The sequence below is a fragment of the Monomorium pharaonis genome, chromosome 7 (genome assembly GCF_013373865.1).
Source record: "Monomorium pharaonis isolate MP-MQ-018 chromosome 7, ASM1337386v2, whole genome shotgun sequence".
NCBI lineage: Eukaryota > Metazoa > Arthropoda > Insecta > Hymenoptera > Formicidae > Monomorium > Monomorium pharaonis.
The window spans coordinates 23,455,071-23,478,705 of NC_050473.1; the positions used below are offsets into that span (position 1 = coordinate 23,455,071).

Consider the following 23,635-nt stretch of genomic DNA (forward strand, 5'->3'; position numbering starts at 1 on the left):
TAGCACGGCCTATTGTTTCAAGCATTGGCTGCCGGCGGTGGCGGGGGAAAGAAGGAGAAGCGTGGCGTCGTCGCCGTTCCCACGTCTCGCCGCACCGCGCCTAGGCGCAAGGCGCGCTCTCATTCGCATAATTTAAAAAATTTATATCTCGATTATTAGCAGACCAAACCCACAACAATATTGAACTTTTATATTCATCTCGATCCCATCTACCTTTTTATGAACAGTGACCAGTATGCTCTGGGACTCCCTGTATAGCCTTTGGAGTGTAAATTGCATTACGAGAAAGGTGTCACGTGCATCGTCGCCTAGTGGCGGTCCGCGAACTACATCGCGGCTGCTGCGACCATATAAGATTGAATCTTATTTGAATCAAATAATGTTTTTATTTAAATTAAATGTTTAAATTAAATTGTTTCAACTAATAGTGATTATTCCGCCAAGCAATATGATTTAATGTAACGAAACAGTCAAATTTTTATTCAATAAAATAATATTTTGTAAGAAATAAATTTTTTTCAGTGAAACAAATATAATTCAAACAAATACATATATTAAATTCAAAGAAACAGTTCTTTCTGTGTAGGAGGTATAACTCCACATAAACATGTACGTAACGCCATGCGTTCAACAAGCTGACGTATTAGCTTATAAAATGACATGGACCAGTAAAAAAATAAGATAGAAGCTCAAAGCATTACCCTTATTATTGGTATGTGATGTTTATTTTCTATTTATTTTTTTTTTTAATATGTTATAATAAAATTAATTAATTTTCTTACATATAATTTTTGCAGTCAATAACAAATTTCTAAGTTATTTTTGTTTACATTGTACAAATATCATGTCATTTACTTAACATTTACTTAACATTTATAAAATAGAATGTCATTTACTTGACATGCTATTAAAACAAACGTCTTATTTACGTAAATAATAAAAACTTATTTATATTTACTTTTGTTTTATATTTTTGTATTATATTTTTATAATAAAAAGTTTTATTTGACATATTAAATTTTGTTGTGTGAGCACGTCCTACGGGCCACACGTTAATCACGTGTTAAGGACATGTACCCACCAAACACCAAGTTACATGTAACGTTCCTGTTAGTTGTAATTTCCCACTCAACAATGTAATTGTAATATAACACACATGTTATATTACAATTACATTGTTGAGTGGGAAATTACAACTAACAAGCATGTTACATGTAACTTTGTGTTTGCTGGGTAGCGCTGAGACATAGCAGTTAATCCGGCCAGGTTTCGGCACTCGAGCAAGAAGTCCCGGCCAAGCTGCACGTGCTCTCACGTCTCTCCCGATATATTCCTAATAAACGCCTTATCATTTATGCCTCTTCTCCACGATAACATAACAAATTTATTTACATATTACTTTACTATTGCTGTTCTTTCTTTTTATTATTTCATCACTATTCTAATAGATACAGTTGTTTGAAATATTTAGAAAAATTATAATAAATTTATTATGATAATTTTTTAATTAAGATTAATTGTTATAACAAAAAAATTATAATTCTTTTTAACAGTACAATGTATATAAAGATGTTTGCATAAAACAAGTTTTTATATTATTAAAAAATATATTTGGATTATTTACAATTTATAAATTATTTTATTTATAATAAGAGATTTTTTATTTTTTATTATTTAATACTTGTAGATATGCACATGTAAAAGTTGTAATGATTAAAAAATGTATAAATATATTCTTTTGCTAATTTTAATGCATAGTTTAAAAAAATGTAATAATTTACATTTAAAATTTGTTGTAATTTACGAATTCGTTTTCTTGACCTAGATAATTATAAGATGATACAAAGCTATGAACAGTTATCTTCTATCATCACAGTAGTTATTCTATGCGGGTTCTACGGTCGGGTACTGGAGGGGTACCGCGGGGGAAGGCAAATCAAATGGGAAATGAGGGGGGAAAAGGAGTGAGAGGGCGTATAGAAATTTTGACGAGAAAATTGTACGCGGTCGCAACCGGGTGCTCCGAGTGGGGTCAAGGGAATGTAAATCAGGTGGGAAACGAGGGGGGGGGGGTATAGGAGAGGGGGATTTTGTGCCGGGTGAAAAGGGTGTCTGCTGGTGAAACCGTACGGTTTGAGGCGCACACAGGAAGCGCTTTTGCTGGTGAAACCGTACGGTTTGAGGCGCGCACAGGAAGCGCTTTTGTTGGTGAAACCGTACAGTTGGAGGCGTACAGGGAAATTCATGGGGAACGCAATGAGACGAATCATCGCGCGCTTTTTAGTTTTTTAGCGCTTTTACTCGCGCCGTCGTTTCGTTTTGTAATTGGTCGTTCTATCGACTTCCCCGCGTGAATTATTATTATTATGTCTGTGCGTATGCGTATACTATTTAAGCGCATAAACATAGAGCGATCTATTTTTTTCGACGATGCGTAAGCCGAGCGGAAAGACGCTTCCTACGAGATACCGCACGAATTCAGGCGCGGCGAGCGATTCATCTCGTCGCCGTCCGTTTTGCGCCTTTACCCGGCAAATTCTAATTGGTCGAGCCCGTGGCCTATCTCTCGAATTATCTCGAGATGTGCGTGGTATAAATAATAATCAATTTCCTCGGGATGTGCGCAATTCGCGGTGGTGTGTTTGTATGTAGAATAAAATAGTGGTTTGTTTTGAATGGTGTGTATTAAATTGGAAGATATATAAGAGATTGCATTTAGAGCGCTGCTGCAGTTTTAGACTTATTACTGGTAGGTGTTGCTTCTCAGAGTATATTGCAAGTAGGTAATGATAGCAATCCTATGTAATAATAATTTATAGTAAATGTGTAAATATTTGTTGTGTAATGAAAAACGGCATGGATGTCGAATCGTATGATGAAGGTAGAGTGGATTCACCGTCTTATTTTTTATTGATCGATTTGTTGACTGAGCTCTGGGATTTGACTGTTTCGGCGACGCGCAATATCAGGCTACTCATCGCATCTTTATCAAGTTATATAGCCAAGAATGTCAAATGCGATTGTGAGTTAGATAAGAGCGTAAAATGTGAATGCGAGACACGTCGAATTCGCGAGGCTATGGAAATGAGACGTATGCTGAAAGATATATTTCAATTATGAGTCACGAAGGGTTTGATCTCGTATGTCTTAGAATTGAAATGCAGAACTTTATTCGACAAAATATTTCTAACGAAACGTACACGCGAATGGTTCTGGGTATAATGACAGATTTTGGTTGAACGAAGTTCGAAACTATATTATAAGGTTGGATATGGAGGATTGTGCTACTCAGACGGATTTCCACGCCGAGGAACAGAAGGTAGAAGAATCTCAGAAGAAGAACAAGAAGACGCGGGGTATCGACGCGATGTACGATTCGTTCGGTGATCAGGACACCGGTTTGATATCTTAGAATGTAACAAGAGTAAAGGATGGGCGAGTGTTCGTGATGAGAACCCCTGAGGAAAACGAAGACCGTTTGGTTCGCATGAGCCTGTACGAGGTCAAAGATATAAAGAGTAGAGATAAGTCCGATTGGTGGAAATATTCCAATTTCCGTGTGCAATTTCTTTATTCCTCGTCGGATACGGATCGCAAGTTTGGATTATTGCGCGAGCTTTTCGAGGTCGTGGCGAATGAGTTGATGACGGTATCAGGAGTCGTGAGGAAAATACGGGATCAATACAGAAGCAGCAGCGATAATCATTATTCCGAGGAGAAGAAGCGAAAACGCTTTGACGACTCGACAGCGATAAAGTCGACGCGACTGTACAGGAAGCAGTTAGTCCCTCGTCCTTCGGCTATAACGTTCCGAATAAAAAATAGTGTGTTACATCATATGATATCTATTACGGTGATTGATAATTTGTAATCGCGAATGATATAATGTCTTCGCAATGTTATATGTATCTTATATGTGAAATAAATATATGAAATCGAAATATGTATTTAATGTAAAGAAATATATTAATGATTGAAAAGTACGTTTATTTTTTTGCAATCGAAGCTTACACTAGCGTAGTGGAAAGATATGAAATATGAAATATATAGGGTAATATAAAATCAAGTGTGATACGCTTGCAGAGACAGGTTATATTTGTTTATTTAAGAATACATTATTCTTTTATTACAACTAACAAAAGAGATTACGAAACCGAGAACAGTATGTTTAAAAGAATCCGAAACAGAGAACGGCTAGTTCGCAATCGATGATGTTGTTATCGAACTGCGCGCTTTTCCGGATCGCGCGCGGACCGTCAGCGGGATTATCGACGTTTGCGGTGATTTCCTGGAAACGTTTGACTTTCGCGTCAACGATTTTCGTCACCGGGAAGAGCGCTTTGACGATGCGATCGATGCAGTAATCGTGGTCGAACATAACGATTACGGTTGAGAGCGATAAAATCAAACGATTAGAGGGATGTTCCAAACGCAGAATCGATAGATTGTTTATTTTTCCAACTCGCAGGAGAATGTTGTTTCCAACCGTAGATAATTCCATGTTGTCGTCTGTGTTGTTGTTGTTGTTGTTGTTGTTGTTGTTGTTGTTGTTGTTGTTGTTGTTGTTGTTGTTGTTGTTGTTGTTGTTGTTGTTGTTGGAGCGAAATGTCGTTATTATCGTAGATTTTAGTTTTACCAGTTCCTTCCACTCGTCGATCGTGAATGAGATTTCCTTTCATTGACAATCTCCGAGTACGATGTTCACGTACGATGGTGACTTTACGACGACGCCGATGTTCAGGTACTTGTACCCTGTTTTCGTCAACATGTATCGTCTCGCCAATATGCGAGGAAGATCGGATCGCGCGTTGACATTGTTGAATCTGTAAGTATCATTATTTTACTTTGTTTGGCTAATAGCGTTGTAAATAAAAAGTGAAATAATAGTACTTACGTTTGTTTTCTCTTCGCATTTTCCTTATTCGTGCAATCTGAATTTTTTCGTTTTGCATTACCATCATCGAATGTATCGGATTGTCGTTCCGCCAATGTGGAATACATCGTCGTTGATTATTTCTGCTCTTACGTTGCGTATCGGTAGACGGATTACGCGAGACTAACCGTTCTCTATGGATTATGCGTTCTAAAATAAATTGCTGTCCCTCTCTCTCATTATTGTTTCGATATTTCGCGTAAATTTGTGCAAGAGGTCGCGCAATTGTTGCAGTAATCCGTATCGCGGATAATCGATGCCGATCGATTGTATGTCGAACTTACTCGCCGAGAGTACGTTTTCCGTAAATTCATTGAATTTGTAAATTTGTTGTTGCGACACGAAATAAAGGTTACCGTCGAGATATCGGAAAGCTAACGTAATATTCGGCGGTATTCCCGGAAATATCGTTTGAATAGTATAATATTTAACGATGCCTCCGGTATAGTCGTCCACCTCACCGATCATGTATCCGTTGTATATCACGTAGGAGCCCGATTGGTGTTTATCGCGATGTTTATCGTCGCATCTGCGGGCAATCCGAATTCCGAAAATGATCTTAGCCAATTGGTGTCCGAATATTTCATTTTGTAAATAGCATTATCCACGAATAGTATTATATCGCCGGACAAAGTTTGATACGAGGCTGAAATGCGTATATAATTTGGAGGTAAGAATTTCAAATAAGTAGAAAGTGCCAGTGGTTGGTTATATTTTTTATTGTCCAGTCTTACCAGCCATACGTACTTTTCGCTCGCGATATACATTCGTTTCTTCAACAGTAATATCGCATCGATGTGTTTTATTTCGCACAGATCGTTTAAAATATCCTTTGGTGTTGGTACTGGAAGTTTCGGGGGGGGGATGTCGATTTATTCTGCGACTTGTCGGTAGTCGAGTTACCGTAGAGATTTTGAATATTGAGAATATCCTTGTCGCTTAGTTTAATAAGATAAGAATAATCAGATATGTAGGCGTACATGATGGAATCCGTGTGTGGATCGTGCTGCAATCCTAACGACAGACCAATCTCATGCGTCAGCACATATAATAAACTGTCAGAGTTCGCTGGAGTTTGATCTAGATAAATATACCAATGTTCCTTAACGTCGACACGAATTTCGGAAATATAATCTGCGTGCCCCGTTGGATAAGCAGCATGAGCGAGTACCCCTCCCTGATCATCCAAAGGAGACGGACACAAGTTACCATTTCGACGATCAAGCATCATGTGATTACCGTCGCGCCATGATATTAGAATATTTGAATGCGATATATTTCGTTTGAATGTCAATGACGATGCAGCTTGCCGTAAATTAAAAGCGGCCCGGGCGGTTTCTAACATTGGTTTTATAGCTAAATGAAAATTCCACGTGAGATGCCTTTGCGCCCATTTATTTCCGATTGCATTCGAATTTTGTTGCATAATGTCCGGTTACCCACATCGCGGTTTACGCATCTGATCTAAGGTTTCGTTGCTCACCTCACCGGTAATTGGTAATTTATAATATTTTTGAAAAAAGCTAATAGAGTCTTGAAGAATTCGTTGTCCGCCAATGGTTTCAAACGATTGTATCTTCTCGTTGAGATATCCATATTTCTGTAAATAATTAATTGCGAAATCGGTGTTTTCCCTGACGATTCGTTCGTTTTCGTTTGCAAGGGCATAGCGAACAGCGACGACGGAGATCGCGATCGCGATCGCGACTACGAGATGGGCGCGCATTCCTCGAGATGTTGCGAGATATGCGTGTTCACTTCGAATGGCGAGACGCAATTTATCGACGCGACATTTTATTCGTTTGCGGTTCCCCCCTTGACATGTTCGAAAAAACACAATCCGGACGGGTATTCTCTTAGAAGTTAGCTGAAACTTGATTTTATGCAAAATACAATTATATGAATTGTCAAATATTAAATTCAAATTTAATTATGAAACGAGAGAATTATATCACATGTATTTATAGGTGAAACAACGGAAAATGAAATGCGTTCTCACATTATCTATATTCTCATTTCAGTTATCACACAGTGGAAACCGTACGGATTCAAACGCATCATCGCAATATTTATATTTTCGTTATCTTACGGATTCGAGTGTATCATCGCAATTTTTATGCCTATGTGAAAAAATATATTACTCACATTTTTTTCCGGTTGAAAGTATATATCGCATTTCCCTTATAATTCGATGTTCGTTTGTAATTTTTCGGTTGGAAACGGAATTCGAACGTATTGCAACATATATATATAACGGGTGTTGTCGTGGATGACATCAGAGTTCCAACGTTTTTTCAAGGGGCGTGTGCATGTATATTTACAAAAATGGAACAGTTAACGAATATTGCAAATGTGGTTAATTCAATTAACAATTAAGAAATGTGTAGCTTAGCTACGAATACCGATTCGTTAGCAAAAGTTATCGTAAAGATTAACGAGGGTATCGATAAAATTAGAATGAATTCACCGAGTTTTATGTCGGTAGAAATAACGTTCGATAGTAATGACAAAACGCTCGCAGTGTTGTAAGTATATAAAACGTATCGTATTTTTGTGTATTAGTGCTTCCTTTAGTAATTTTTACTGTTCGTTTTTTTTTTTTAGTTATTCGATAGAAATCGTGTACAAAATCAATTGCGTAGCATTGATCGCTACGTTAATGTGATCTTAAATGACATGCTTCGAATCAATGGACAAATACAAACATCTATTAGAAGATTTCCTAACGGAACGAGCAATATAGACGATGACATATACGCCGAAGTATCTCAACATCCCTCACAGGCACGAGGAAGAATCTAAACTTCAAAGATCTGCTACGTGTTTAGGAGGAGAAAAGTATAAAGAAATAATTTTATATAATATTACAAAATATATTTAATGTTGTAAAGTAATACAATGTTATAAGAATATAATTGTATAAGAATATAATGATATAAGAATATAATAGTATAAAATATATTTATAATAATGTATACGTGTACGCGTTTTCGAATATTCGGATCTTCGTAGAGCGCACGTTCGGAGATGCCGAAGAAGACGATGTTAAAGATCTGTAGAGATACAAATTACATTTAATAAATCATTAAATAGATAACGTATTATAAAAATACCTTAATATTTGTCCTTTTCTCTTGTACAGGGTACCGTTTCTTCGGTATCTTTCGAACACCTTCTAAGAAGGTGGACACGCACTCCGCACACTGCGAGGCTGGTCGTGTCGTTATTAGCCTCCGATCGCACCTGCTACACGCTGAATGTAGCGCAGTAACTACGGAGTGGTATGTCGTCTTTCGTCGATACCACAGGAGCGCTCGTCCCTGTAATTCTCCGTAACATCTTCTACACAGTCGTGTACGCGGCACAAAGTTGGACACGTACGTAATTGTGTCCAATCGCGCGCACACCGCTCTAAGTAGATCCTCATATTCCTCGGGGTGATCCTCAGCACGTACTCCGTCCCACATTTCGAATTCCGGTAATTTCATGGTTTTCTTTTCCCTCGGTTCTAACTGCGAAAGATCGCATACCGACCGCATCTCGCGGGACCAGCAAGGATTTCTACAATTTTACCTCTTTATCAGCGGAAAAAAAATGTATGAAATCCTCGCGTTGTCATAGGAACGCGTTGTCATTGGACCCTTCGATGTACGCTTAGTATTAGGAATACATGTGGAGCAAAGAGGCTTGACGAGAATATCGCAAATTCTTTATCGGCGTGAAAGCGCGTATCGTCATCGTCCTCACGTCGGTCGTGGGAACCTAGGATCACTTTGATACGTATATTATTATTGGGAGCGCATGTTTAGCAAAGAGTTTTTATCGCGAATCCTCATCCGGTGGTTCGCTCGTCATAGTGATTTTTTTTTAAATATTACTATAAAGCGAATCTTTCATCCGGTCGTACGCGAATAAACCCACGTTCGTTCGTCATAGTGATTTAAATGTTACTATAAAGTTATCCGGAGCGCACGTCGAGCAAAGAGGACACTTGGTTTGTGACTTAGAGGATGATAATAATGTAAAAAATAAAACATGAAACATTAACAATTTTTTTTAAATCTTTATTGTTGCATAAGCGTATGAGATAATTACACTTTAAATAGAGATGAAGAATTGTTTGGAACATTTAGGATACAGCGTACATAATAATATATAGTACATATTACAATTCCGAACTATTCGTAATTATATTTATGTGATCGTTTCGTTCCGTCCCCGACCAGTCGTGTAGTTTGCAGACGTTTTCCATCGCGCAGTGCTTGGTGTGGCGCTTACATCAAAACAACCGAACGGCGTTGAGAGTCTCCAGACGACCAATATTCTCGTAATCAGCGTCTATTGTTTCGATCGTCGCGTTAGCATTGCGAACAGCGTTACCAACGAGCTCTTCTAACCAGCGTTTTTTCTCTGTTCCCTTTACGTAGATTAGCCTAGATGTTTCGCTCGTCAAACAGTCGCAAACGGCGTGCCAAATGATATTTCGAGCACGATCGTACTCCACATCTCCGTCCTTCCAATCGAGACCGTGATGGTCCCAAGCCAGTGGCGCGGTGAATATATGATGCATCAACGTTTGTCCGTCTCGTAGCACGGCTACTTCCTTCACCAGAAATTTATCGCGAATGGTGAATCCTTGAACGTCGACGAAAACGGGCGCGTACGACATCGCGACGAGAGCTATGTTGGTACTGATTGTACGATCGTTGTTCTCGGCGAGATCTTATATATCGCTCCTCGCGCCATTTTATTTTCCCCCTCCCACATCTCTTCGTTACTACGCAATACTTATTCTCCGCAATTACGTTACACAATTTTCCGCAAAATATTAGTCAAGGGGCTGTACTTGATGATCCGGTCGTGAATAATCAGACAGTACGCCGTTGTGTTCGCTGGAACGTTTTTTTTTGCATTCGAATTCTATACGAATGTCTACTGTGGCGCTCTTTATTGCCTCGTTTTGACGAGAGCAATCGATCACCACGAATGGACCATAATTCATAAAATCTATTACGTTTAGGTAGGCTTCGTCAACGTTGCGTCCGTAGTATACCTTTTGAAATTTCGCATACATGTCGTACAGTTTGGCAATTTTGTATTAGCTCATATCTAAATTTATGTCATCGTAGGGATAGAAATCCGAATTCAAGTATAGTTTTACATTAGTGAGATTGCAATTGTCAAATACAGATACGTCTTTCGTAAGAACGTTTCTTCTCTCGGTCTGTAGAGCGAAGATAACGTATCGGTTTTTCCACTTGACAGCCCACGAGTGTTTAGTAGTGCTCTGCAATAGAGGAAATTTATACAGGTCCCACAAACGAAATCCAACGCTCGGAAATCGCCCGTTCTCTAGCGTTCGTAAAAGCAATAATTTGTTAACGTCGTTCAACATCACGTAAGGCATTTGCCATTGAATTTTAGATAGAATGACTTTAGGCTCTTTGGAATCAGCTTGCGCCACGATACAATTGTTGTCGTTGCGCGCGCGTATTAGGATAAGTTCGTGTCGCGCATTTATCACTATGCGTTGATAATTCTCGCAAAAACCTAAGAGAATTTTTAAAGGAACGGAAAGATTGAAGAAACCGTCCACGGAAACTAGCGGTGTGCCCCATCCCGCGTTCTGCAATATATCCTAATCCTTCGACATCAACGATACGCAACTCTTGATCGTGCTGGTTGTCCCCACGTTTCTGCTTCTATCGATCTCTACACCGTTTAACTCGTAACGAATTTCATCGAACATAAAGGCGACACAATTACTCGCCAGTTTTGACGTACGCTTGTCGTCCGATAATTTTCCCTCGACGTAGAAAACGCTATCACACGGCAAAGTGTACAGGTCCTGTTGCTGAATGGGTATACGTATCTCGTCGCTGTATCTTAACGTCGCGTTGGCGTACGGATTGTACGTGTGAGTCTCGATCCTGACGATACGTTCGTCGAAAATCGGCTCATCTCCGATGTTGAGTATGTCAATCGTCATGATCGGTGTTTCTCACTATAAAACCCAAAGAGCGAAGAAACTCAACATTCGTCTTCGCTCAGTCTACGCTGCTGTTTTACCTCTCCTCCTCCTCCTTTTTCCTTCGACGCGAATAAATCTGTATTTTGTTTCATTCGCGATTCACCGATAACGAGCATGTTTAATCATGTCTACGTTTTCTCACGTGTAATCTGATCGTTATCTCATCTCCTCGAAAATTAATGGGACGACTGTCTTAATCCACCACTCGCAACGTAATATCCGTGACGCTCCGCGGGATAACCGGAAGGTAAATGATGTGCGTAGGCGTTTCCGATATTTTATATCCCGGAGGAACGTTCGGGTGAACTCGTGTATCGTATGAACCGACTTATCGTTGCTGTACGCTCCCGTGGTGACGTTATATTCCACACGTATAACGTTGACGTTCATAATGTTCGCCGGTTTATCGGATACGTGGCATTTATTCGATTCCAGATGCGTCCCGCGGAAAAACCTAACAGAGATCCAATATTATTCGGCAAGGTGAAATTTATCAGATACAAGCACTTTATTTCGGTTTTCATGGTATTCTCGTTGGCGCAAAGAACGATCGTTGGACTTGCATCCTCAACGATATCGTTGTCGTACACGCAATAGGCGTTATCCGTAATGCAATTCTCTTCTTCCTGAAACAGCGTATCCCGATATGCCTCCATTTGTCCGTCGTGCCTGTACGTAATCGCCGCCCTGAGATATCGTCCGATGGCGTGTAGCTCGTAGGATCCCTCGGGAATAACGATCACGTCGTTCTTGTCACCGTAGTAGAATTTATTGTTTTCCAAGTGAACGTTCGATATCGTGTTGTAACTTTCAAAATTCGCAAGACCTAATTTGTATTCACCGTCGCTAAGATCGAGAGCGGGAAAGTAGCTGGCAACGAGAACGTTGTTTACGCCGGACAATGTGAGTGTCATCGACATGATGATCGACTGAATTGTTTTTTGTTTTAATCGAGCGAGTAAAAAATTATTTATTTAATTCCAATTGATACCGCGAAGAAATCGCAAACACAACTGACCGCATATGCTTTGATCGTACGTCTGATGCGACCGAGGATTATACGTCACATCGACGTTATCGCCGAGATACCGCACGAGTTCTCGCGGAGATCGAAGATTTCCAAAACTATCGAAATACACGGCTCTGCTTCATCTCTTCGCGTAAGCGACCCAATGCGTTCCCGAACCTTTCTCGTCGTCGAGATTCACGATACCGCACTCCGCACTCTCGTCGGTAAATCGTCGCGCGTAAATACTCCTCTGAAATATGGAATTCGCACGCGTTTCGCCGCTCGCGTCAATTGCTCGTCGTGACATCGGATACGGGTAAATAGTCCAGCGTCGTCGTCGTCGTCATCGCTATTTCGCTCCGCGTTTTTTTTTCTTTTCTTTCGCCGCACGGTCGATATTCCATCACCGCGTTTCTTATATGGCGCGAGATACAATCCGTGGCCCTCTATCGCGCAATTGTGACGTTGCAGCTCTTCTAATTGAGGACGAGCGGTCTTCCGATCGTTTACGGCTTTTGCCACGCCGGCCGCTTCACCGATTAAGGAACCAAGTGCTCTTAGGACTGGTAGAAGCAGTAACAAACCTCCGCGTTTCGCTATCGGTAGCACTCTCTTCCTCCTCCTCGATCTCTTCTTTTTCATCCTTCTCTTCAGACCCATTCCGAATTTTGTTTTTGCTTTCATAGCCGCCCATACGGCGGTCTCTCACCGAGGGTCGCGTCCCTCGCTGCGATACGTTCTTGCGCCTTGTCCGCGAGAATTCGATCGGCGGCGTGACGATCCGCTAAGTCGTTACTTCACGAATACGCTATATCGTGTTTACGGCACGCCACGTCTAACAAATTTACGCCTCTATCGCCGCTTCGCAGTCGTTTAGCGAGTACCGGGTCCGCAAAACTGATAACCAGGAACGTGCAACTCGAAGGGAAGCGCGTTTATCGCGCTGTTTAACAACCCGTCGGCGCCTCTTCGGATCGCGTTGACGATTGGCATACGGCGCAATGTCTGATCTGCGGTGCCGGACCGTCGATATGCGTTCTCTGCCAAGGCTGATTATAATGCTTCAAACATCTGCGGCAACTCCGCACCTCGGGATCGGCTCTTAGACATTCGGGCAATTTGTCCCACAGTATCTCGATGTACTCGTCGAAATATCGTAACAGAATTGTCTTGGAAATGAAAGATAACTCTTCGGCGGACCACTCGAGAATATCGCGCTTGTCCGACAGTATTAGAAACATTTTTACGACTGCGCGAATAGAAGATTCGATCGCGTATAAATAGCGCGAATTTGCGCGCAAGCGCGCATACGCGTAGAAATGAAATTCGTGCGACAATCGCCGACGATAAGAGTTTTCGATCTCGATCACAAAACCATGTCGAACGCGACCGGAACGACGCAGAGACACGGTTCACTGTTACCAAACGCGATACGTCGCATCATCTGCGGTCCGTCAAAGACGAATCTATTAATAAGTTTACTGGAGAGTCCGCACGGTTTATGCTTCGAAAACGTGTACGTCTATTCGAAATCTCTGCAACAACCGAAATATCGATTTCTCGCGCGACTATTCGAGCCGATGTGGCACGAGATCGGTTATCGCGCGTTCTCCGAGAATCGCGACGTCATACCACGCGCGGAGGCGCTTCCTGACTCGATCTTCGTGTTCGATGACGTAGCTTGCGACAACCAGAATATACGATCAAAGAGTACTTTTCCATGGGTCGACATTCGAACGTCGATTGTTTTTATCTCTATCAGACGTACGCCAAGATACCAAAACACTTGATACGGGACAACGCGAACCTCTTGGTTTTGTTTCGACAGGACGACACCAACCTGAGGCATGTATACAACGATCACGTGAACATCGACATGTCGTACGATGATTTTTACGCGTTGCGTCGAGAGTGTTGGCAGCAAAAGTACGGTTTTGTGGTAATCGATAAGGACAGTGCGTTAAGAAACGGTAGATACAGACGAGGATTTAACGACTTCGTAGTGTGGTGAAACGATCAGAGCGATGAGTAACATCGAACGTGAGAGAACAGCGAGGGAAATTGCCAAGACGCGCGCGACGATTCGTAGGAAGCATCGGACATTGAAAACCGGAAAACTAGAGGAGGAAATCTCGCTGAAGAAACGCTTCAAACCGATCGTCGAACCGTTGAAACGTATAGCCGAGCATACCGCCAAATCGTCGAACGATACCATCGGTAAGAGAAAACGCGAGGAAAGTGACGCTTACGATAATGACGTCTTCGAGGAGGCACTCCCGACGAAGAAATTACCCGTGCCTAAAAGACAACGACAATTGGACGAAACGTTAGCCTCGCCCGCGATAGCCTCACCCACGATCGCTTCCACGCCGATAGGAAAGGTGACGTTATTCCCGCGCGAGAAACAGCGGGTATACGAAACGGAAGACGCGCCAGCTTCCTCGCTCGAAACCTCGGTTAGAGAGAGTCTGCAAACGCCGTACGGTCGCGAGTTCCTGCACACTCAATTGGGGCCGTTGGGACAAAAGTACGTGGGTGATCTTCTCAGTGGAGAGAGTAAAAATAAAAATGATTACGTATACGGGGTATACCTCACCGAGGAGGGTACTAAACTTGGTGACAAACAATTCGACGTGGGAAGAGACGACGCCGATTATAATAGGTAATACGAGATACGTCGGGGTACACCTGGCTTATACGAATTGATCTTCAAGAGAATTCCCGACGACGCTATCTACACGAAAAACGATTTAAAAACGTACAAGAGTATACTGCTAACGACAAACGCTCATAGACTCGGTCGTAGCGCGAGTATGCCAGTCATGGGCAACAAGGACTACAAGTACACCGCGATTATCGGACCGCTCATACGCGGCGATAAGAGGACAACGGCGACGACGACGGGTGCTGGCGTGCTCAACGTTCCATCTGCCATGAGAGTAACCGACAATCGAGTTGATTACGTTCACTGAGACGATCCTAACGAATTGGTCGATCGTCTTCGATTACTCGACGCTTCTCGTCGCGCCGGCAACAACGCTCACGACAACGAGATCCTGTCGATAATCAAGGAACTACGCGAGGCAGGGCTAATTATAAATTGAATCTTCGCGTCGGTCGCGGTAACAGTACAGTTCGCGCGACGACGACGAAGTGATGTCCGTGAATAAATTCGGCAGGTCTCTGATGGGGAGACGCGACAACGGTACATTCGCTACGCGTTCGTCGATCGAATCTTTGAGGCGCTACGTGCACAATAACGCGTTACGTTTGAACGGGGATAATTACAACGCGAACAAACGTAAAATACAACGATTGGAATCTCCTATTGACAACGCAGACACGACAAATAAAAGCTACGTCGATCTCAATCTACAAAAAAATGATCAACGACATACGAGAATTAAAAGAAACCACTGAGAATAATAGCTCGACGTTGGACTCGCTCGGGAAAAGGATACAGGACTTACAAAGTTTATTCGACAGAAGCCTCGATCAAATTATCTCTAACAGATTAAGCTTAGAAACCTTTCAAAACGAGTTACGGAAATTAAAGGAATTAATTGATAAAAACGTGAAAGGACATGAGGATAAATTGCAGAAATTGCAAGAAACGCTTGAGATAAAGATAAACGATCTCAACGTAAAGTATGAAAATAAAATACGAGAATCGGGAGATGCGTTTTCACAAAAAGTTAAAAAATTAGAAAAGGATGTGCAAGAATTACCGACAACGTATGAAAAAAAATTAAACGATCTCGACACGAAATATGAAACACAGATTATACAGAATTTGAAAACGATCGACAGTAGCCTGAAAGATCTGTTGAATTTGAGAACGGAGACTAACACGCAGGGAGAAAACCTATGCGGTTTGCGGAACACTGTGAAAGATTTGATTACGACGTTGGAGGTTGATATTCACAACATCGCCAACAAACATAAAAAACATAAACAATTGCAGGACTTTCGTAATCTGTTATAATTAAGATAATGAGCGCCGACAAACGAAGACTCGTGAACGAACTGCATGCACCAGCCCGTAAAAACTTTCCACGATGACGAGTAGTGGTACGCGGATACGACGATCTATGGCAGGCCGACATGGTGGAAATGCATCCCTACGCGCGAGACAACAAAGGACATAATTACATTTTGGCGGTTATCGACATTCTGAGCAAATAGGCGTGGGCGTTGCCGCTCAAATCCAAGAACGGAAAAGAAGTTGGCTTGGCTCTATCAAAGATATTTCGAGAAAACGCGCGACATCCGAAAAATTTACAAACGGACGAGGAAAAGGAGTTTTACAACGCTAATGTGCGTCAAATTCTCGACAAGTATCGCGTAAATCATTATTCGATGTATTCGGTAATGAAAGCGTCCGTAGTGGAGAGATTAAATCGCACGCTGAAGAACGATATGTGGAAAATGTTCACGCTCAACGGATCTTACAGATGGATCGACGCGCTACCAAACTCGTCCTACAATCATCGAAGACATCGAACGATCGGCACGCAGCCAGCGAACGTAACACCGAGCGTCGCCGAGAGGCTCTTATCTACGGTATAGTGAAGATCGTCGCCCCGGCGAGATTCAAGATCGGCGAGCCCGTGCGTGTCAGCAAATTTAAAACGATTTTTTAAAAAGGTTATACACCAAATTGGAACACCGAGGTATTTCGCGCCAAGATACAATAAACAAATCCAGTGACCTACCTTCTTAAAGATTATCGTGGTGAACCGATAGCCGGAGGATTCTACGAGCAAGAGTTACAGCGAGTCGCTAAACCCGACGTTTATCTAGTTGAAAAAGTACGCAAAAAGGGCGACGAGGTTTATGTAAAGTGGTTAAGAATGGATAAGTCGCATAATTCGTGGATTAGAAAATCAGATGTAGTGTAATAACGTTTATTATAATCATGTATTACACAATATATATTCAAATATATAATACTATTTCAATGTATGTATGTATGTATTATTGAGACACCCTATAATGTCCCCACGGCAGAGTTTCCGTCGATTCGGGCAAGATGTATCGCTTGTCGTCGTAAGGACTAAAAGCGATTTTCATTTCGGAGAACGTGTATACCTCGTGCAGCCTGGATTGTATACTCGACTGACGACGCGTCATTTCTATATCGTTTTGTAGACATCGTAAAATCATCGAACGTTATCGTTCTCTCCACCACGTTTTTCTTCACGCCCTTAATTTTCTTCGTGTTCCTCCCCCCAAAAACTCTCGTAGCGTACATCTTCGCCCTCAAACCTACAAATTCCGTCATAATAGCGCCGCAATTCTCGTCCTTCATCAAACTCGGTACACTCTTATTCACCAACGGCATAGCGTACGGATTATTCTTCGAATAGTTGCTAGTATTCAATCTATCGATAAAACGTTTCATATCCTCGTACACATCGTAACATTCAATAAAATATATCAAACTATCCGTATCCGTGTACATGATTTTACTCTTGTCCCGATACAGAGGCAACATATAATCGTAATGAAATTCGTATAAGCGCGTTTTAGCTATTTCTAAAATAATCATACCAACGTACAACGGTTTATTTAGAGTCACCTCTAAACGACACAATTCAATGGCCATCAGATCCTCAGCGAAAATGCTTCTACTATGAAAGGTCGGTTTAGCAATTAACGCCTCCGCTCCGTGTCTACCCTCCTAACGCGTCACGAGACGCACATCCACACGATCGCGCACATTTTCCATGGTCTTTCCAAATACCGCGTTATTCATTAGCTTATACATATTTCTTTCGAACGCGTTTTTCGCACCAATCCTAAATCTCGTATTCAATTCTACGTATCCGTGAAGCCATGGAAATTGTGCGAATCGTAATACGCGATGAATCATCGTTACGCGCAATCCGTGTCGCAGACAGTGTTGTAAATTGCGATAATGTATCACGTAATGCGACTTATCGTGAAACGTGGCCAAAAGCTTGACGTTCCGCTTATCGGGAAGCGTGGTGCGCGCGGGACAAAAAGGAAGATCCGCGTGAGCGTCGTGCAGCTCGTGCGGATACGCGAGATCTACCTCCAAAATATAAACGAAATAAGAATCCGCGAACACCGACATTACGTCGAAATTAGCAATGTCGTCGAGCCACTGAAAACACGAGTACGGTAACGATTGGCACATCGCCCAACCATACAGATTATTTACGTCATAATACATAAGAAACGACGACGGTTGCGACGAATCGTAACACGGTAGATGTCTGTTATTCGCACGCTCGTATCTATTCGAACACTGACTAAGACCGCCGCGCACACCACGCTCCACAAACAACACCATATCGATATCGATATCGGTCAGGAGTTCAAAACGAACACCCGTGTATTTCAACATCGCGTCCCACGTATAGCCGGGTAACGTGTAATAATGAGCGGGATCCAAACCGTAACTCTCTATGCTATTGTCACGTAACTTTTCAAAGACATCCGCTAAGAGTAGCACATCCGTTTTTAAATACAGATCGCTGTATTCACCTAGATTTTTAATGTTAAAACGCTGCCAAACGTTAACAGCATGCTTGTGATCAACGTCGGACACCTCCTTTCCCGTTAACAAACTATAAAAAGCCTCCCCCTCCGTCTCGTGCAACCTATCGACGCTATCAACGTACTCGTACGGAAACACGCCTTTGCGTGTAAGCAGTTCAAAATCTTCGTCACTCAAATCAGAAAACATTGATCGCGTTATTCGTAGGTCACCTCTATCTGGGTACGACACCAATTTACCGAGACTTTCATTTAGAAATTTATAAGAATCTACAAATCGCAATTTTACGCAATTATGCCATTTTTTTTCTCTTGTAGAACTAACATTCTTCGTGAACGAAATATATGTCTCTTTGTTTAATGGTAATAAATAAACTCTGCCCTCGTTCATTAGCAATTTCTTTAATTATAAAATGTGCGTCGTAACCAGATAAATTGTGAAAAAACACCGGAATCATAAAGGAATTATGGTAATTTAAATTACAATACGAATGCGCCGCACCCCTGCATCGTCCAGTAATATGACAATAATCGCGCGCACGCAGATTCGTCGTCAGGAATATTTTTCCGCATATGTGACAAAACTTCGCGTCCGAAAAACTCCGCATCTCCTCCCTCGTCAACTCCGTCATAGAACCGTGCCAAGAGTATCTTTCGCGCGATGCGCTAGAGAATTCAATTCTTTCGCAAACCATGAAACAGTCTTGACCGCGATGCGACATATACATCGATGACGATGATTCATCGTTTAACGTGCACTTGACATAATAACTGACGCTAAACGCTCTGTGACGTTGATAACCGAATCCATTTTCCGTTGTCATAAAGCTTTCCCCCTTGTCCTTCTTTTCTAAAAGACACTCCAAATCTGCATATATCACGTACGGGAGTCGCTTCTTTTAATCATAGTTGCGAAACGAAAGCCATTTATCCTCTTCTTTGGGAAGAACAATCGCGTACTCGTTCATCTTTTCGTAATCCACGGTATGCTCGGATAATTTCTCGATCGAATAAAAATAATGCAGACATCTGAAATTACAATTAGCTGTTACTTATTAGGAAAATCTACGAGAAAGTATTAATGTACCTACCGATCGCATACAGTAGCGGCGGAAAGTATTTTGACAAGCATAATTTATAGAAAATAAATATTTATTTCTGAAACAAAGTTATAATATCTGACCAAAAGCAACAATGTCTCTCAGTAGAAATGAAAGAAAAAACAAATATCACATTTAAAAACGAAAACTGCGTTATTTTTTACATTTTTTAAACAAATGTAGAAAGAAAGTATTTTGACAAAACCATTATCTGTTGCAAATTCCAAACAAAACCTGTAATTAACCACCGAAAATTAATTTGACTACACCAGAAGCTTTAATATTTAGTGGCAAAGCCCTTAGATTTGATCACAGCCGCACATCTTGCCGGCATAGAGTCAATAAGTTTGGTGATCACACTTAATGGTATTTCCTTCCATTCTTCTGCAAGACAGGCCATCAGGTCTTGTTTTCTGGAGAATTTTCTTTTTCTAATCCGTCTATCTAACTCTTCCCATAGATGTTCTATCGGGTTTAGGTCGGGACTCTGACTTGGCCACTCTAGAACTTTAATCTTCTTAGACATAAAGAACTCTTTTACATGTGCAGAGGTGTGTTTCGGATCGTTATCTTGCTGGAAAATCCAGTTTCTGGCAAGGTTGCGCTTAGCATAAGGGAGCATGTGATTCTGCAGTATTTCGCAATAAAGAAATCGGTCCATGATGTCCTTCACTTCGACTAATGGACCGACTTCTGAACGAGAGAAGCAGCCCCAAAGCATGACATGGCCACCACCGTGCTTAACGGTCGGTACCTGATACTTGGGGTCATCTCTTTTGTTCGGAGGTCGTCTAACATACCTTATGCCATCAGATGAAAACATATTGAACTTGCTTTCATCGCTCCACAGCACACGAGCCCACTCCTGACTAGTCCAATTCTTGTACTTTTGAGCAAATTCGAGACGCGCCTTTCTGTTCCTCGCGGATATGAATGGTTTTTTGGAAGGGCGTCTGCCAAACAAATTCGCATTGCGGAGGCATTGTTTTACAGTGGTTAAACTAATGTCAAGACTGTGATTCTCATTTAGATCTCTCTTAATGTCAGCTGCTGTCAGACGTGGATTAGCGACACTCATGCGACGGATAATCCTAGATACTTTGTCAGTGAGTTTTGGCGGTCGGCCCGACCTTTGTTTGTTGCTAACCGAGCCTGTGGACTGCTGTTTACGGTTCCAAACCGAGATTATTTGTCTGCTCAGATTAAAATCCCTTGCTACTTGAGCTTGAGATTTTCCATTTTTCAATGCTGCAATAACAGCTGACTTTATGTCGTCGGAGTATTCCTTTTGTTTTGGCATAGCTCCTGAACGTAAACAAAACATAAAGTAAGCAAAAACCGTAAATAAAGTAACTTACGTGAGATCCTGCGTGTCTCTTTTAAACAAAACCCTCTGTGTCAAAATACTTTTTGACTTACAAATTAGAGATAACAGCAGCCCGTCCAAAACGAAACATCCACTCAATCAAGACTGATGTTGTCACCGCTGCAGACGGCAGAAAAATGTTTACTAACAATAACTTCTGATCAGCAGCGCGTCTGGTGTGCGCTCTACCGGCAAAAAACGCGTTGTCAAAATACTTTCCGCCGCTACTGTATGAACTTTTTGGTTTTAGTCTTGTTTATTTCGTTCGAGACCAATCGCGAGAGCTGGCTTATCCAAACATAATTACCCACCGTATGGTTATGTCGTGGATCCAATATATATAGCAGATTTACGTAAATGTTTCTCTTGTTAGCCGTAAGACGTAGAGGAACAATCTTTTTTTTATCATGTTCCTTAAACATAAACACATTTACGGATATATTGTACAAACGTTCAAATTTAGTAATATCTCGCAAGGCAACCGGAAATTCTATTCCATTAAACTTTAAATACGTTCGATAATCAGGATACGAACTGCTTCTTTCTTTATTTTCCTCAACGGGATACATCGCGGCGTTAACAGCTCACGTGAAACACGCGTTATCGTTCGACCGCACGTTCACCACCGCTTTCTTATGTTTTACGTATGACGGTATATCGCACCAGCATCCCGCCTGCATGGGATCACATTTATTGATATTAACATTCAAATTCATTATACGCGATAGCGCCCATCCGCTATCGCGCTCCTGAAACTCCTTTAGTGATGTAAGAATAGCACCGATCACAAATCTTTCGTACCACTCACGCAAATCGGTCAAACCGAACAGCTGTTTATTTGCGGTTGTAATACTTTTAACAGCGCTTTTATATTTGGCAACAAATTTCCCGTTAAACACAGTATTAACTTTCAAACATGAATATCTATCCAACTGTTTGTGCACCTTCTCAACTACCATGTTTCTCGAGTCCTTTAGAAGTTCACTTGGTTTGAAATAATGTGAATTAATCACTGCACCCGTTAACACACGTTTATCAAAAGCGGTCTCAATTTCCGACCAAATCAATCCTGATCTCTCGCCAAGGCCAGCACCAGCACAGGCAAAACGATATCGTAACTCGTTCCTTATTCCCTCTAAACTCAAAATACGAGACACGAGAGAATTTACCGTTCCAGTTCTCACGGGACGACGTTGTCATTTCTTTCTCAACGCGCTAAAACATTCCTCACATCGACGCTCCCACAAAAGATAACTCTCCTCGTCAACGATATTGGCCGCGTTCGTAAAAAGATCGTCCACCCACAAGCGATCGACCTCCTCGTCGACGATATCGCCTGCGTTCTCGACAAGCGTGTTCAACCAAGACAAATCGACTACCGCATCGGTAGACATATTTTCAACAATATCACTCATGATTCTTGTCTAGAGATCCACATAGTAGAACCCTCGTTATCGATCGGTACTTTAAATTCCACCCGTTGATTCACACGCCTGCTCGCTTCGATATATATAGGACTGATCCGATCCGTGATGAAATAAAGCGTCTTGTAATGAAAACTCGTTAGTATACTGGACAGATATTCCCTTCCACAATCACTAACAGCCATTACCGTCTTTATCCACAAGTCCTCTCGCGCAAATACATTTCCAATCTCTCTTCTTAGATGATATGTCCCCAAATTCCATCGCTTATCCTCCTTCTTCACGATCCAACGATTACGCTCCTCACTTGCGGTTGAGGTAGATGACATTGACTTGTCGCAATAAAAAACTTTCTCGTTTTCAATTTCCACCGAAAATCATTTCTCCATCCAACACAAAACGAAATGCAGAGAAACGTTCCGTTCACTATCGCACGCTCGATAGATTCTTTTACGACACAACGTCTAACGACGCGCTCTTATATACCCGACTAAAACGGAAATGCTGATCGACAGAAATATTATTATTAGATAACAAAACTATATTGCGCACATTCCGAGGAAGATAGGTCACGGGCTCGACCAATTAAAATTTGCCGAGTAAAGGCGCAAAAAGGAAAACAGCGAGATGAATCGCTCGTCGCGCCTGAATCCGTACGGTCTCTCGTCGAAATCATTTTTTCCGCTGTGCTTACGCATCGTCGAAAAATAGATCGTTCTATACGCTTAACTATTATACGTATACGAACACGCACAAAAGACGTTTCCCCATGGATTTCCCCGTGCGCCTCGACGGACTCGATCAATTAAAATTTGCCGAGTAAAGACGCAAAACGGATGGCGACGAGATGAATCGCTCGCCGCGCCTGAATCCGTGCAGTATCTCGTAGGAAGCGTCTTTCCGCTCGGCTTACGCATCGTCGAAAAAAATAGATCGCTCTATGTTTATGCGCTTAAATATTATACGTATACGCACAGACATAAAAATAATTCACACGCGGGAAAGTCGATAGAACGACCAATTACAAAACGAAACGACGGCGCGAGTAAAAGCGCCAAAAAACTAAAAAGTGTGCGATGACTCGTCTCATCGCGTTCCCCATGAATTTCTCCGTACTCCTCCAACCGTACGATTTCACCAGCAAAAGCGCTTCCTGTGCGCGCCTCAAACCGTACGGTTTCACCAGCACAAGCGCTTTCTGTGCGCGCCTCAAACCGTACCCCAGTGCGCCTCAAACCGTACGGTTT

The 23,635-nt window shown here is 41.7% G+C and overlaps 1 protein-coding gene across 1 annotated transcript; it reads right to left on the reverse strand.

Annotated features, from left to right (window-relative positions):
- Positions 1-17,656: 17,656 nt before the first annotated feature.
- On the reverse strand, positions 17,657-18,889 carry LOC118646692. The gene has a single exon (XM_036290144.1). The coding sequence runs from the start codon at positions 18,887-18,889 to the stop codon at positions 17,657-17,659; it is 1,233 nt and encodes a 410-aa protein (XP_036146037.1).
- Positions 18,890-23,635: the final 4,746 nt, after the last annotated feature.